This window comes from Artibeus jamaicensis, unplaced genomic scaffold (genome assembly GCF_021234435.1).
Source record: "Artibeus jamaicensis isolate MK-2021 breed Jamaican fruit bat unplaced genomic scaffold, CSHL_Jam_final contig_456, whole genome shotgun sequence".
NCBI lineage: Eukaryota > Metazoa > Chordata > Mammalia > Chiroptera > Phyllostomidae > Artibeus > Artibeus jamaicensis.
Genome location: NW_026521839.1, coordinates 5,485,510 through 5,501,600, shown reverse-complemented (window position 1 = coordinate 5,501,600; position 16,091 = coordinate 5,485,510). Strand labels below are relative to the sequence as shown.

General features: G+C 54.0%; 1 protein-coding gene across 10 annotated transcripts; it reads left to right on the top strand.

Annotated features, from left to right (window-relative positions):
• The first annotated feature begins 1,976 nt into the window (after window positions 1–1,976).
• Window positions 1,977–15,533, top strand: SLC4A9 (solute carrier family 4 member 9). Of its 10 annotated transcripts, XR_008391855.1 has the most exons (23): window positions 1,977–2,275; window positions 2,613–2,773; window positions 3,058–3,171; window positions 3,614–3,669; window positions 3,820–3,977; window positions 4,229–4,316; window positions 4,623–4,777; window positions 4,998–5,114; window positions 5,290–5,464; window positions 5,642–5,775; window positions 5,918–6,180; window positions 6,953–7,011; window positions 7,209–7,427; window positions 7,557–7,670; window positions 8,814–8,975; window positions 9,114–9,292; window positions 9,972–10,044; window positions 11,474–11,542; window positions 11,790–11,963; window positions 12,554–12,709; window positions 13,103–13,173; window positions 13,282–15,245; window positions 15,351–15,530. XR_008391855.1 is itself a non-coding variant. In XM_037147686.2 (22 exons), exons 1-21 carry the CDS (start codon window positions 1,992–1,994, stop codon window positions 13,154–13,156), a joined length of 2,964 nt encoding a protein of 987 aa, XP_037003581.2. In that variant the 5' UTR covers window positions 1,977–1,991; the 3' UTR covers window positions 13,157–13,173; window positions 13,282–15,531. The 10 variants fall into 10 exon arrangements, 8 of the variants coding, with proteins under 8 accessions (XP_037003581.2, XP_037003582.2, XP_037003583.2 ...); XR_005082863.2 differs by having other exon boundaries at window positions 12,554–12,648; window positions 13,282–15,533; XM_037147686.2 differs by having other exon boundaries at window positions 13,282–15,531.
• Window positions 15,534–16,091: the final 558 nt, after the last annotated feature.

Below are 16,091 nucleotides of genomic sequence, written 5' to 3'. Positions count from 1 at the left end.
GGCCATGCCCCTCTCCCCCTCACAGTCCCTTGAGTCACTTGCCCCTGAGTGTGGGGCACATTCCTGAAGGGGGTGGTTACGGGATTCCAGGCTCCCTCAGGCCCTAAACCAGTTTCTATTCCTCCTGGGACTGAAACCAACTCCCCCCTCAGCACCCTGTGTCCCCAACTGGTAATAATGTAGTGACTCACTCCTGTAGTTCTTGCCCTGTGAGCTCCTTGGACTCGGGGCAGATCTCTCCAGGTCCTGACCGGGTTTGGTGGGGAGTGTTAGCGTGAGTCCCATTTCTCAGGGAGGAGATGGCTCCCAGGTACCTAGTGGGGATTTTGAACCACGTTTAGATGAGCCTGCTCTGCTCTTTCTCCCCATCCTTGTTGTGCTCCCACAACACCCCATCCCATCAAGCCAGTCAGCTGTGGGCCAGGGCCAGGTCGAGGATCGAGGACCCCGCCCTTGTCCTTCACTGTGGTTCACTGCGCTGCTCAGCCCAAGGGCGCAGCCCTGTCGCTGCGGTACGCGAGGAGTAGTGCCCCCGCGTGGCTTCCAGGAGAAACGCATCTCGTCTCCCGCCCCCTCCCTTTCCATTGCGCCCATTGAACTTGTGTTGAGGGCGGTGAAAATAAAATACCTGCTCTGTGGATGGTACATTCCACTGTGTGTGTCTGTGTGTTTATCGTTTGTTTACAAACGATAAGCAAATAAATAACGGATGGCAGTTACTAATAGTGAAAATTGCTAGGAACAAAATAAAACAGAGAAATGGGATGAAGAGCAACCTAAGAGGGAAACTCAGGGTGGAAAAGGAAGGTTTCCGTGAACAGATACCATCTGAGATAAGACTCAGGTGCTGGAGATGCAGCCATGCGGGGATCTGGGGGAAACTTTTCCTTGCAGCGAGAAGAGCTACTGAGCCCTCCTCAGGTAGGAGCAGGCTTTGCAGAGCAAAGGCCAGCGCGGCTGGAAAGCAGAGAGCGAAGGAAGAACCGAATGAGCTGTGGTCAGAAGGGTGGGCTGGGGCCAGGTTATAGATCTCGTAGGCCATGAGAAACTTGAATTTTTCTTCTAGGAGTAATGGAAATTTATTGGGTGAGTTTTGAGCTCAAAAGTAATGTGGCTCAATGGCTTTTTACGAGGACCCCTATGACTGCTGTGTGGAGAATGGACTTCGGGCAAGGAAGGAAGAGTGCAAATAGGGAGATTATTGGAAGAAATTAGAAAGCTATTGAAATAGTCCAGGTGAGAAATGCTGGCAGCTTGGGTCGGGGTTGGTGTCGGAGGTGCAGCGATGCGCCTGGGGGCTGGATGTAGTGTGAAGGCAGGGTCAGCAGGACTTGCTGATTGACCACATTCTCCTTTGCTCACTGAGCTCCAGGAACTTCATGCAAATACACACCCTAGCTGGCTCCTCCACCCTCACAGGGGGGCAGACCCCCAGGGTCACAGTTAACATGGGGAGTTTCCCCGTGAGGCTGACAGAGGAATGCCAGACTCAGCCATTGTGTTCTGCGCGAACTGCCTCCACGTTCGGTCACTCATCCATCTTAATGGGCAGGGCCTCTGCCTGCTGTTTCCCTTACCCTGCCTGGCTTCTGCAGACCCAGTCATTTTTAGTCTCTGTTTGTCCAAATGACTGACCTCAGGGTGTGTTGGTGACACCCCAAATAGTCCCGAGTGTTTATTGTTTTTATTTGATACAGAGTAGGGGGCCCGCATACTCTGGTGGTGTCAATCCTCAGACCCAGGCCAACCACTTATTACTGTCTGTTTACACAAAACACAGTGAGGTCAGACCTGATCCCACAGAAAATGCACACAACACTTTGGCCCCAGCTAGGGTGTTTTGGAGAGCCTGGGAGAGTTCAGGCTGGGCTCACAAACACCCTTGGACCAGTGGGAGAGGGGGAAAGCAAGAGAGGAGGAGCTGACCCAGCTGGCTCTAGAGTCAGCAGGCCTTGCTTTGTTTGTGTTGTACTGCATGGGGTACCTTATAAATGCAGCCAACACCGGGGACCCTGGCCTCAGAAGCTAGGACTGCACTAGTGCTAAAAGGCTGTGCAAGCCTCACCCAGATGATGCTGCAGGCCCAGGAGGAGTGTGATGGCCACAGTGCTTATGAAAATGTGGCCACAGGAGAGCTGGACAGTGGCCCTGGCTCTGGCCCCAGCCCAGACACTGACAGTCAGGGACAGGGGGCACCCAAGGACCCTCTGCTCTTCATTCAGCTGAATGAGCTTCTGGGCTGGCCCCAGGTGCTGGAGTGGAGAGAGACAGGCAGGTGAGTGAAACCCAGGCCAGGGTCTGGGGTTTTATAGGGTCCTTCCCCTGCTCAGCTGGGGCCTCCTCCGTGACCCCAGCTCCTCCTGTGAGGGGGTATTCTTGCCCACAATTAGGAGTTCCTCTCTGCGTCCTCATTTCAGGCCCTTGCCCTTCATGACGCTCAGCCTTCTCCACGACCCAAGACCAGGGGTGACTCTCTGGTGGGGAGGGGTGTACTCTGCACCACTGGGCCCACGTCTCCCTCATTAATTTACCTTCCCTGGCTCCCCTGCATCCCCACTTCTGGACCTGGGAGAAATGCCCCAAATAGCACTGTCTACCCCTCTCTACTGCAGGTGGGTGCTGTTTGAAGAGAAGCTAGAGGTAGGTGGGGGCCGGTGGAGTGCCCCCCATGTACCCACCCTGGCGCTGCCCAGCCTGCAGAAGCTCCGCAGCCTACTGGCCGAGGGCCTTGTCCTGCTGGACTGTCCAGCTCAGAGCCTCCTGGAGCTTGTGGGTACGCTGGGAGCCTTTGGAGGGAGGGCATGGCTAGCCACGCCACCGTTTCTCTAAGATTTCCCCCCCAGAGTCTTGGAATTTTCCAGAGCCCACCACACCCACCTTCGGGATTATCCATCCCTGACCCAGGGGGAAGGTGGAAAAGCAGAGTGAAGAATCAAGTTCACTGGCTCCTCCATTCCCTGTGACTCTCAGGAGGGAAAGGGACCTGGCAGAGGGGAAAAAAGATTTCAGGGATAAGGAGCTCTAGGAAAAGACTTGGATCCCACCTCTGTTCTCCAGAGCAGGTGACCAGAGTGGAGTCGCTGAGCCCGGAGCTGAAAGGGCAGCTGCAGTCCTTGCTGCTGCAGAGACCCCAGCACCTCATCCAGACCACAGGCACTAGGCCCTGCTGGGGTGAGAGGTACCTCCCTGGGCCCAGGACCAACCATCCTTGGGCGGGAGGGTCCCAGGTCTACCCTGCACTTTCCTGGATCAGAAGGGGCCTACCCTCTGATTAGACCTCAATTCAGGATCCATGGGTGGAGGAAGCAGGGGTGACGGTGCAGGGAGAAGAATGGAGGGACTACAATCATAATGGCCAGAGCTCTGTGAAGGGGTGTTCTTGGTAGGCACTGTGCTGAAAGCATTGCACATGTGTCTCATTTAATCTTCACAAGTATCCTGTGCGGTGGTACCACAATAATGCCCATTTTAGTGGTGAGAAAACTGAGGCTCAGAGTGGGGAAGGGTGTGTTCCAGTTTCCACAGCTTGTCAGTGGCAAAGCTGGTCAGGGAACCCTGGGGGACCCATTCCCGAAGCCTGTGCTCCTAATCACTGCGAAATCCTCTTTTAAAGGGTCTGCCCATCCAAGAGAGTCTTTGCACGATGAGGAAGCCCCCCTGAAAGAACAGGTTTGTGGCCTTTCCTTGGGCAGGGCTGGGAGAGAGGTCAGGGATTAACAGGGGCCGACCCCCACTGGACCCCTCATCGGCCCATATCCTGCCAACACCAGCTCCACAAATGCCCACTCATCCTCTGTGTCTTTTCCAACCCCCATCCAGCGTCAGAATGCCCTGAGGCAGAAACTGCCTCCAGGGGCTGAGGCTGCGGCTGTGCTGGCAGGAGAGCTGGGCTTCCTGGCACAGCCACTAGGGGCCTTTGTGCGGCTTCAGGACCCAGTGGTGCTGGGGTCTCTTACAGAGGTGCCCCTCCCCAGCAGGTGAGGCTGCCAGTGGGAGTGAAGGATCCCGGAGCCCAGTGAGGGCCTTGGCTGGGGATGGGATTGAGGGGTGTCTGGTCCAGTTCTCTTGGGCGTGTGGGGGACGGTGCTCAGGGGTTGAAGTGGGTCAGGACTGCAGAGTGGGTGTGCCCATGAGTGTGTGTACGGGGGCTGGTCGGTAGGTCAAAAGTCGAGGCCGCCCTAGGGGACGGCAGCCTCTGACCCTGTCTGAGGCTCAGTTCCTTCCTCAGATTCTTCTGCCTCCTCCTCGGTCCCCCTGCACTGGGGAGGAGCTACCACGAGATGGGCCGGGCAGTGGCTGTCCTCCTCAGTGACCTGGTGAGCTGGACAGGTGTGGTGTGTGTGGACTCTGTGTGCGATTGACTGCAGCTGTGGGGCAGAGTGTGGCTTTGTGTCTGTGACCATGAGGACTGAGGTTTCCTTGGCTACGACTGTAGCCCCCTTACTTAGCACAGTGCTGTGGGACAGTAGGCACCCATGGGTACTCATGGAATGCATGCCTGACTGAACAAATGCTTCAGTGACTGGTCTGTCTAGGTGACTCGTATGTCTAGCTTTTGAGACTATGAAAATGCATATAAGAACCCAGACATGCATTTACTGCCACTCTGTGCCTGTTCCTAGCAATTCCAGTGGTCAGCGCGTCGGGCCAGCAACCTTCATGACCTTCTGGCAGCCCTGGATGCCTTCCTAGAGGAGGTGACGGTGCTCCCACCAGGTCGGTGGGACCCGACATCCCGGATTCCCCCACCTAAATGTCTGCCCTCTCAGCACAAAAGGTATATGGGGTCATCATGCCATGTAGATCTTTCTTTCCCCACAGTCTTGGGTCCAGTTCCACTGCTGAGGAGGAGAGGGGATCCTGGGAAAGGAACAGGGACTTAACCTTGAGTTTGGAGTCCGCCGGCAAGACACGGAGCAGCCACCAGGGGGCAGGGCTCCACGAGGGTGTAGACCAGTGAAGGATCCTCACTCAACCCGGGTTCCCCTTCACCTCAGGCTCCCCTCGCAAATGCAGGAGGTCAAGGGCCCCTCTGCCCCGCGAAGGGCCCGGGCTGAGGACAGGCACGGCCAACCGCAGCACGCGCCCAGCCCGGAGTTGCAGCGGACAGGCAGGTGAGGCGAGCTGGGGTGGCAGTAACGGTGGGGGTACTGGGCGGGGACGTGGCAGAGGGGAGGAGTCCCATGAGCATAGGGGTGTGTTCTCACGGTGAGAGGGGCTCAGGGACAGTAGTGGATATAGGGGCGTGGGGAGTGGAAACCTGTATCATTGACAGCCAATGGGCGGGAGGCTGTTTGGGGGCCTTGTCCAGGATGTGCGGCGGAAGGCCTCGTGGTACCCCAGTGACTTCTTGGATGCCCTGCACCCCCAGTGCTTCTCGGCTGTGCTCTACATTTATCTGGCCACCATCACAAATGCCATCACTTTTGGGGGGCTGCTGGGAGAAGCCACCGATGGTGCTCAGGTGGGTGGGGACGTGAAAGGGGGACAGGCACAGGCTTGAGTGTTCCTCCAGCCAACCCTTTGTCCTTCGCCGGGGCTGTAGGTGGGCTGAGGAGGCTCCCTGGAAGCTTGGGCTCCTGTGGTGGCTGTGCTGGGGACACCAGGGGCCTGTGCTGAGAGCTCCCTGATGGGCTTCCAGGGTGTGCTGGAAAGTTTCCTGGGCACGGCAGTGGCTGGAGCTGCCTTCTGCCTAATGGCGGGCCAGCCTCTCACTATCCTCAGCAGCACGGGGCCAGTGCTGGTCTTTGAACGCCTGCTCTTCAACTTCAGCAGGTGGGACTCCCTCCCCTCAACAGCCTGGTCCTGGCTGAGCCAACAGGGGAGGGTGGATTGGTGTGGCTCTAGGGGCACCTGGCCTGGGTTAGGTGGGGAGCAGAACAGCCCTGCCAAGCCCTGCCTGTCTCTCACCCCTCAGAGATTACAGCCTGGACTACCTGCCCTTTCGCCTGTGGGTGGGCATCTGGGTGGCCATCTTTTGCCTGGTGCTGGTGGCCACAGAGGCCAGTGTGCTTGTGCGCTACTTTACTCGATTCACCGAGGAAGGCTTCTGTGCCCTCATCAGCCTCATCTTCATCTATGATGCCGTGGGGAAAATGCTGAGCTTGATGCATGCCTATCCCATCCAGAGGCCTGGCTCTGCCGCCTACGGCTGCTTCTGCCAGTACCCAGACCCTGGAGGTGGGTGAGGGAAATGGGGAGCTTGGCAGGCGGGGCTCAGAATTCTCCCCCACTCTGATTCCAAATCGCTGAAAATACGTCGACTGAGGAATGCTGACAATACTGATGGAAGAATGTGGTTGTGTTACTGGATGAACGGGCTTCCGAACAATGAAACCAAAACGAGGCCGAGTTACCCACCCGGGCACGCCGCACTGGACAGGGACTGTCTTGCTCCAGAGGAGCCCAGGCAGCTTACTCCAGAGAGCAGGGCATAAAGGGGCAGGGCAGGGTCGGGCACACCCACTTTCTTCTCAAAAAATGCACCAATCACACCAGTCACTGCTCTTCCCCTGGGTCTGGACGACTCACCAGGTGGAGAGGAGCTCAGAGCATTACACTTGCACATATCCCTCCGCAGGGAAGGAAACACCAGGCCCGGGGAAGACGTGTCCTCTCAAGAGCGCCAGGCTCTGTGCCAGGTGCGAACGAGACCAGTTCTGCCCCTGGTGGATGTGTACGCTCATCCACTGCGCAAACGCCTGCTGGGCGTCCGCTCCGGCCAGTCCTGTGCTGGGCGCCAGGGACGCAGGCAGGTAGAGAAACCGAAGGGGCCAGGGCAGGAGGCCGTGTCCTGAGGAGCAGGCAGCATGGTAGCGCTCCGAGTGAGCAGCCGGATGAGTCAGAACCGAGAACTTCCTCGTTCAGCTGGACCCATGAGATTAGGCTCCTGAGGGGCTGGAGAAGGTTCCCAGGGGAGGGACACACACCCAAATTCCTCTCCTCTTCCTAGGAAATGAGTCTCAGTGGACAAGGACAAAAGCAGAAGACAGAGATGACATCTTGAGCATGGTGAGAGCCTGCTTCTGGGAGGGCTTGGGAAACAAAGGGGGGAAGCTAAACAAGTGGCTCCTGGATCTTTCCATCCCACCAGCTAGAGAGACCCTCATAGGCCCCTGAGGCCCAGCCCTTTGTGAGGGCTGGAGAGCCCCTGTCCTGGGCCCTTGGTGTCTCAGGGGGCGTCAGTGAATGTTTGTGCTGCTGCCCAGGACCTCGTCGCTGACCACTGCTCCCTACAGGACCTGGGCCTGGTCAACGCATCCTTGCTGCCTCCCCCTGAGTGTGTCCAGAGGGGAGGCCACCCTCGTGGCCCCAGCTGTCACACAGTCCCAGACATTGCCTTCTTCTCCCTCCTCCTCTTCCTTACCTCCTTCCTCTTCGCCATGGCCCTCAAGCATGTAAAGACAAGCCGCTTCTTCCCATCTGTGGTAAGTGTCGGCTCCCTTTCTGCGGGAGAGGACTAGCTCTTGGCCTTGGGCCCTGCATGTCAATGGGAAGGGCTACAGATTAGGGTGATGGCAGGCCTGAACCTGACTGAGTGTCCACTGTGTGGCTAGGTACGCAAGGTACTCAGCGACTTCTCCTCAGTCCTGGCCATCCTGCTGGGCTGTGGCCTTGATGCCTTCCTGGGTTTAGCCACACCAAAGCTCATGGTGCCCAGAGAGTTCAAGGTGAGAGCTGGGGGAGGGGAAAGCACGGCCAGCAGACAGGACCCTGGAGGAGGAAGATACGTAGATCCCACACTTCATCTCCTCTAAGCTTCTGTTTGCTCACTTATAAAATAGAAATAGTAACAATAATGGCCTCACAGAGTTGTCGTGAGGATGAATAAGATGTTGCTCCAGACACACAGTGAGCGCAGAATGCTCAGGAGCTATGATTATATGTATAGAGTTAAAAAGGATGGGATCCCATCAGCCAGCCCTGGGTTTGAGTTCCAGTTCTGCTACTTCGTATCCATGTGACCTTTAACCCACACTTCTGAGCCTCAGTTTATTCATCTATAAAACGAACAGAATAAATAACAATATATCTTACCCCGTATCTGAGTTTACAGATAATAATGGAAAGCATTTATCACAAAGTACTTATCACAACCAAATGTTAGCTAACTCACTGTGCGTTAGCTATTGACATGGTTCTCCCTAGCCTGGGCACAGCCCTACCCATTCCACGACTCCTCACTCTGTTCTTTGACCCCTGGTTGCCTGCTCTGACCCAGCAAAGCTGGAGCTCCCTCCCTGGGCATGACAGTGCACCGATTTGGCACCTAGACTTTGCCTGTGCATTTGGAGACCTCCCTTCCAGCTTCGTCCAGGACAGGACAGCAGGGACTCCAACTGAGGCAGCCTCAGGGACTCAGAGCCCAAGACTACAACTGGGGCCCTGTCCCCCACACAGACGCTTATAATCAGAGCAGACGCAGACACACCTCGCCCTGCCCCTGCCCCAGGTCAAGGCAGGTCTGAGCCTGAGTTGCCCCACCCTGGCAGTTGAGGGGGGTTCCTAGGGAGGAGTGCTCTGTTCACCAAGAAGTATGGGCAAGCCTCATCTACCTCCTCCTCCCCTGGCAGGGAGGGAGGGGCCCAGAGAAGCAGAGTCCAGAAACCCTGACTTGGGAGTCCCTGGCAGGTCTCCCTCCTTCCGCCCTCTTTCAAGGCGCCGGGATGCTTTGAACCAGCTGTCCATGCACGCGCACTTCTCCCACCTACCATACAGGGTCTTGGTGGGGAGGGCTTGAGGTGAGAGGGGTGTGAAAGTGAGGTGCTCTTGGGAGACCCTCTCCAATCAGTCCATGGACCGTCCTCCCCCAGCCCACACTACCTGGGCGTGACTGGCTGGTGTCATCTTTTGGAACCAACCCTTGGTGGCTAAGTGTGGCAGCCGCCCTGCCTGCCCTGCTGCTGTCTATCCTCATCTTCATGGACCAGCAGATCACAGCAGTCATTCTCAACCGTGCCGAGTATAAACTGCGGGTAAGGCCTGCCAGGTTACACCCTAGGCCCCTGGACCGTGGGACAGAAGCCCCAGGGTGGGTTCTAGGCCTTCCCTCCCCCACCCCCGAGGGCCAGCCTGGGCCAGCTTCATCCTCCTTGCCCCACCACAACCTGCAGAAGGGAGCTGGCTTCCACCTGGACTTCTTCTGTGTGGCTCTGCTGATGCTGCTCACATCAGCGTTTGGGCTGCCCTGGTATGTCTCAGCCACTGTCATCTCCCTGGCCCACATGGACAGTCTTCGGCGAGAGAGCAAGGCCTGTGCTCCAGGGGAGCCGCCCAGCTTCCTGGGCATCAGGTGAGGCCAGCAGTATTCAGGAGGCCGGCATGAGACGTGAGCAGCAAAGTGGGGTAGCAGGGGACGAGGCAGAGTCATTTGGGCAGCTGAAAGTCTAGGCTGGTCACCCCAGAGGGCTCTCTCACTGCCCTGTGAACATTGCAGTGGGGTGGGTGGGTTCTGGGCTCGGAGTGTGTCATGTCAGATCGTCCCTCTCCTCCTCCGGCTGTGGGGCTGGGAGGGCCCTCAGAGGAGCATCGCTGAACTATGGCTGGAAGCAGCCAGGGCTGAGAGAGGGGAAGGTGCCCCCTAATTAACCCCACTCGGTGCAGAAGTGCCTCACTGATGTTACAAAGTAACCATCACAAAAACAATTTTGTAACTGCTAGAAACACAATCTGTCCAAAGTATATGACATTAACTTTGTAAACTGAAATGAAAGTCTTCACCGCAGTGCAAAAATTGCTAATTTTGCAACAAAATAAAAAAAATAAAAATAAAAACAAAGAGCAACTATGACCTTGTGAATTGACGGAGAGGCCCGGGACCCTCCTATTGAAGTACCCTGCCCCTGTACCTCCACCGGTTTCTCACACCAAGCTGAGGCCACCGAGGTCTGTAGTGGTGTCTGGCTTGGGTCTTCAGCCTGGGTGCCCCAGGGGCTCTCCCAGGCCCTGGCTAACTTCCCATCTCCCCGCAGGGAGCAGAGGCTGACAGGCCTGGTGGTGTTCATCCTCACAGGAGTCTCCATCTTCCTGGCACCTATACTGAAGGTACCTTTGTTAGGCAGGCTGGCAGCAGGGGCAGGGTAGCAATAATAAGTGCAAGAACCGACCCTGGCTGAACACTTACTGCATGTTCAGTTTCTCCATACCTGGCCTCATTCAGTCCTCGTGTTCATGTGATGCATATGTCCTTTACAAATGAGGAGCCTGAAGATTAAAGAAGTAGCTTGCAGAGATCACCGAGGGAGCATTTCTCAGACCTGAGAACCCAAACTCTTTCCCAGTGGGCTTTCTCCCCAGTGGACAGGGTGCAGGCATGCCCTGCCCCGCCCCGCCCACCCAGGGGTCAAGCACTGCCCTTGCTCCAGCCTCCCAACAAGCCTTAGACTCAGGGCGTGATCATCACACCCCAGAAAAACTCTGAGGTAAAAGCCTGCCACTTCTCCCTCACCAGGTGTTTATAGAACACCTGCTGTGTGCAAGGCTCTGCTAGGCACCTGGAGAAGGGGGCGGGGAGCACTGAAAAGGAATGTAGAGCCAAGCCTCTGTCAGCAACACACATGCACGAACAAAATTACATAATGAGCAACAGCAGAGAGGTGCGGCAAGCTGGCAGCTGACCTCCCATCTCAGAGGGCGTGGGGATGGCACACAAGAGTCACTGGCAGGAGCACAGAGGTGAGGGGAGGGAAAGGTCACGGGGCCTGGGTGAGAGTGGAGTGGTGGAAAGAGCCGGATGGACCTGATCGGCGGCTTGCTAACTGGGCGACTCTCATTCGGCAGATCCTTACTGAGCTCAGTGCATCCGCCAGGCACTGCCCAGGACTGGGCTGGTAGTAGCCATTAAAAGAGACCATCCACTTCTTGCAGTCTGGTGAGGGGAGACAGACTTAAAAAAATTAAAACCCCCCCAACAAAATAGGGTAATTTCAGAGAGTGAACAGTTACAGGAGGAGTAAAGGAGAGTCAGGCGGTTGGGAGCACCAGGTGTCCACTTTAGATGACCAGGGAAGGCCTGTCCGGGGTCCGAAGATTGAGCAGTGAGAAGTGTGAATGGTGAGAAGGAGGGCCGGGCATTTTAGGTGGTGGAAAGCAGCAAAGGAAAAGGCCTTGCAAGGGGTAGAAGTAAACTTGGGCACGTTGAGGGAAGGAAAAGAGGTCAGGACAGCATGGACAGAGAAAGCAGAGAGGAAAGGGGCAGGAAAGGTTGGAGAGATCAGCCAGGTAAGGGGCGAGTCTCTAAGTCTCTCTGAAACCCACTTTCCTCATCTGTAAAACGGAGCCAATTACCTAATTTACCTCATCTGACTGGTGTGAAGATTCAATGAGATCAGGCCTGCAAAGAGAGAAAGGAAGGGGTAGACCTGGGCAGGCTGAGATGCTGCATGCTGGATGCTGGGGGTGGACCCTAACGTGGGGGACCTGGGCAGCCGGCAGAGCTAAACTCCTTTGCTGGCTCTCCACTTCTTCCTACCAGTTCATCCCAATGCCCGTGCTCTATGGCATCTTCCTGTACATGGGGGTGGCAGCGATTAGCAGCATCCAGGTGAGCCCATCGAAATCACCATGAAGCACCACCCCCTCCTCCTTCCTTTCCTGCTGGGACTCCCTGCCTGCACTTGCCAATTCCTCCCATGCCCTCTTTTCCTGTTTCTGCTGGGTACAGAGACTCTGCTGCCATACTCTGGGCGAGGAGGGGGCCAAGGGCGTCCTCTGTGGAGTTTCAGTGGGTAACAGCGACACTGTCCAGGCCACCCACACGCCCTGCTTCCCTCCTCCTCTTGTTCCCCCAGTTCACGAAGAGGGTACAGCTGTTACTGATGCCAGCAAAACACCAGCCAGACCTCCTGCTCTTGAGGCACGTGCCTCTGAGCAGGGTCCACCTCTTCACAGCCATCCAGCTTGCCTGCCTGGGTCTGCTTTGGATAGTCAAGTCTACACCTGCAGCCATCATTTTTCCCATCATGGTGACTCAGGGTTGGGTGGTATCCTGAGGGTTCCTGGGAGACTTGGAGTCTGGGAGGGTGGCCAAGACCTCCATAAGAGGAAGGCTCTTCTCTCTTTCCTTTTCCCTTGCTCTGCCTCGTTGGGATCCTAGAACAAAGAAAGGGTTGCCCACAGATGGGCTGATGGAACACCTGGTTCAACTTCTTCCCCAGCCTGTTCGGGCTGGTCAAACACAGGTCGGGATATAAGCCCCACTCCCCACCAAAAAAATCTAAGGCCTTGGGAAAGGCGATACTGCTGCTTCTGTTACTTAGGGAGGTGGTAACACAGGTGGCTTCTAGCCTCGTTCCCACTCACTGAGGAAGTTACGAGCCGTGGGCTTGGCGGTAGGACCCATCTGGTTACGACCTCTCTGCCGTGTAACCTCAAAGAAGTTCCTAAACTTTTGGGCCTCACTTTCCTCCTCTGTGTAATGGCGATAATGATCATGTCTATCCCACAGGAATATATTAGCACTCAGTGAAATGACGCACACCGCCCAGAACGCTGGGAGCGCTGAGCAGTTGTGCCTGTCGTTAACGTTCCTACTGCATTGTTCCTGTCCCCGCAGTTGCTGGGCCTGGTGGGGGTCCGGAAGGCCCTGGAGTGGGTCTTCTCACCGCAGGAACTCCTCTGGCTCGATGAACTGATGCCAGAGAAGGAAAGGCGCGCCCCTGAGAGGGGGCTGGAGCCTGAGTACTCGTTCAGTGGAAGTGAGAATGAAGATGTGAGCTCCATGACGGGCCCTCCAAGGAGGAGGGGACGGTGGGGAAAGCACTGTCAGCCAGGAGTTGTCCCTAAAGTCTAATATTTCTATTAAGCCTGAAGACCTTGCCAATATGGTCACTCCCCCTAGCTCTGTATTGACAGAGGCACACTGAAGGGGTGAGGGAAATCTGTCTTCTTAGGGCAGGGGCCCATGGGGGTGGGAAGAGCAGGGGACAGACACAGTTCTAGCGGGCTTTCTAACTCTGGGTCTTTGACGCAATGTGGGTTTATATCCTTTCACTCGCTGGGTTCCTTTCTCTCTGCTGTCTCCGTCTTTTCTCTTTCTTTCTTTCTTTCTTTTTTTTTTTTTTTTTGTCTATTCGAAACTCATCTTGAGACCTCTGTTCCACAGTCAGAGCTGATGTATCAGCCAAAGGCTCCAGAAATCAACATCTCTGTGAATTAGCTGGAGCTGAGTATGAGGTGAGGGTGTGAGGGAAGCCTCCTGGTGTCCAGTGGGGGTGGGGATGGGAGCTCCGAACTAGGAAACTTCTGGTGTGTTGACTGCCCTGTTTTCTCTTCATGCTCCAGTCCTCAAGAACCCGAGTCCAGAAGAGGGTAGAACAGCCTCTCCAGAGGGAAGAAAAAACAAATGAGAGGACCTGGGCATGGCTCCCCGAGGCACTAGAGTATGGCCAGTAGAGGGAGCTCAATCTCATACCAAACTGAGTGGAATTTGGAGCGGGGGCGGGGAGGGGGGGGGAGAGAGGGACGAAAAGACCGAAGAATGGGAAAGAGAGGGGAGGAGGGCAGGGAGGACGAACTTCTCGGCTGCTTTCCTTTGCCTTCGGAGGCTCTGCCCCAGTCTCCTGAGAACCACACTCCAGCCCAGCGGAGGGATTCTCTGTCACTTGCCCTCTTTGCTATTTTTTTTTCATTATATTCATCCACTTACCAAACAGCTTCTGTTTTGATAAGTACTAGAGATTCAGTAGTTAAGACAATCATGGTCCCTGACCTTGGGAAGTGAAAACCCCAGTGGGAAGGACAAACAAGCAACTTGCTGGAGTGGGGTCGGGCAGGCTGTGTGAGCAGAGAGAGGCCTCTAAGCCCTGCTTGGAGGGCAGTGGAAGCGGGGTGGTGGGAGTTGGGGAGCCTACCAAGAAGAAGTGGTCTCCTTCTGACTGGTGTGGTCGGGTGTCATCCAGCAAAGGGTCCTCGGTCCGACCACTGGTCAGGGCCTGGCCCTGCATGTGAGAAGCAATCAATCGATGTCTCTCACACAGCGATGCTTCTCTTCCATCCTTTCCCCCACCCTTCCCCTCTGTCTAGAAATGAATAAATAAAATCTTTAAAAACCCCAGAGGAAATGGTCTATAACTTGAAATCTGAAGAATTAATAGAAGCTAGACAGGACAAGCTGAGGGCACAACATATACGAAGCCTGGAAACTGCTTCCCCGTGAGCTGAACACTCCTTCGGGCCACAGAACACCCTCTTCTCCATGCCTTTCAGAGCCCAAGAAAGAGCTCACCACCGCAATAGAAAATTCGGGGACTATGGGGAGATTCAATGGCTGGCCCAGAACAAGATCTCCTAGGCTTTCCTTACCCCCTATCAGGCTTTTCTCTACTTTGTGCCCTACTATGTACCGGGGCACCTGCTAGGACCCCACAATGTCTTCTCTCAGTCCATAGGTGTTCACTCTGGAAGTCAGGATGATGTTTGCCCTGGCTTTACTGCCAGATGCTCCGTCAGCTGCGAACCCGGAACAATGGTTCAAGGCTGGAAGGCAGCTGGCCAAGACCTCAGTCACCCTCCCGAGCTGGGGTGGAGAGCAGCAGGGAACAGGCAGGTCTGCTCTGGGGTTAGGAAAGGCTGGTGAGCTGGAGGACTGACCAAGTCCCACTCACACTCTACCCGACCAGGGTACCTGAGTCCAGAAGCCCTTCCCATTTTGAGCTTATCCTCACAAATCCTCATTTACAGGATTGAAGGGTTGTAGGGAACTCTTCACAGCTTGCAAAAGGGAGACAAAGTCCCTCTTTCTAAAATAAATATTCCTCTATTTGAAACTGTTTTTTTCCCAAACAAAAACACAGAACTGTATAATTGTGAAATGGAAACCATCCTAGAGATAACCAGGTTCACACTTGAGGGTAAATTGTTTATTTTAATTTCAATGGACACATTAATATTTTTATTAAAATGGAGTTACACTGTCGAGTTCTTTAACATGCTTGTCACTGAATACACATTGGATATTTTCCCCATGTCGGTATATATGTCTATATATCTACCTCATTCTTTTTTGTCATCTGCATAGAATAAATAACCTTTACATTGAAGGAGATATCATATATACAAAAGGATATATAAATGTCTTTGGAAAATGCAAGAATTTCTCCAGGGTCTATACCCAGGTGTGAAAATAAAGAGTGATGATAAAAAGAACACTTGTGTGTCCAACACTCATATCATGAACTAGGGTATTTATTTCTAGTCCTTCAGAAGCCCCTCTGAATGTTCCTCCCAGATTCCATCCCCAATTCCAGGTAAACGCTATCTAAATTTTATGCTAATTATTTTCTTGCTTTTCTTTGTAATTACACATCCATTTCTCTATATATTTTTAAAATATTTTATTTATTTATCTTTAGAGAGGAAGGGAAGGCAAGAAGGAGAGAAACATCAATGTGTGGTTGCCTCTCGTGAGTCCCCTGCCGGGAACCGGCCTGCAACCCAGGCATGTGCCCTGACTGGAAATCGAACCAGGGTCGTGTGGTTCGCAGGCCTATGCTCAAACCACTGAGCTTTCTATATTTTTATGTATTTATTATTTGGTCTATTCATGACTGCTATATAAATGGAATCATAGTGTATGAATTCTTTGGTGACCGCTTCTTCCTTCTTCACTCAACATTGTTTGTGAACAAGTCACGTGGATGCAGGCAGCCATGGTTTGTTCATTTCCACTGCTGTGTTGCAGTCCGTGGTATGACCACCACAGTTTAATTACCCATTCTTCTGTCCACTCACTGGCAAAGCCATCTGAATCTGGTGCTCGCTTTGTGGAAAGTTTAAGATGATTCAAATTCTTTGATGGTTATAGGATTCATTTTAAGAAGTAAAGACTTCATTTTTTTTTTATCAGTTTTAGGTTTGTACAGGATTCTCAGACTCTATTTCTTCTTTAGTCAGTTTCGGTAAATTGCATTTCTCTAGGAATCTATGCATTTCATTTTTCATATTTATTGGCATTTAGCTATTTAGATATGGTTCCTTTATTATTTTCAATATTATCGTACATTCCATTTTTTGTTCTTGGTTACTCTTGCCTGAAGTTAGTCTATTTTACTAGTATTTTCAAATTGCTAACTTCTGGCTTTATTGATTTTCTC

Excerpts from the sequence above, each read along its gene's own strand:
- SLC4A9 (XM_037147686.2), top strand. The coding sequence starts at position 1,992 with ATGCAGCCAACACCGGGGACCCTGGCCTCAGAAGCTAGGACTGCACTA. Across the intron at positions 5,465-5,641 it reads AAGCCACCGATGGTGCTCAG|GGTGTGCTGGAAAGTTTCCT; the intron begins GTGGGTGGGGAC and ends ATGGGCTTCCAG. Across the intron at positions 12,710-13,102 it reads GTGGAAGTGAGAATGAAGAT|TCAGAGCTGATGTATCAGCC; the intron begins GTGAGCTCCATG and ends TCTGTTCCACAG.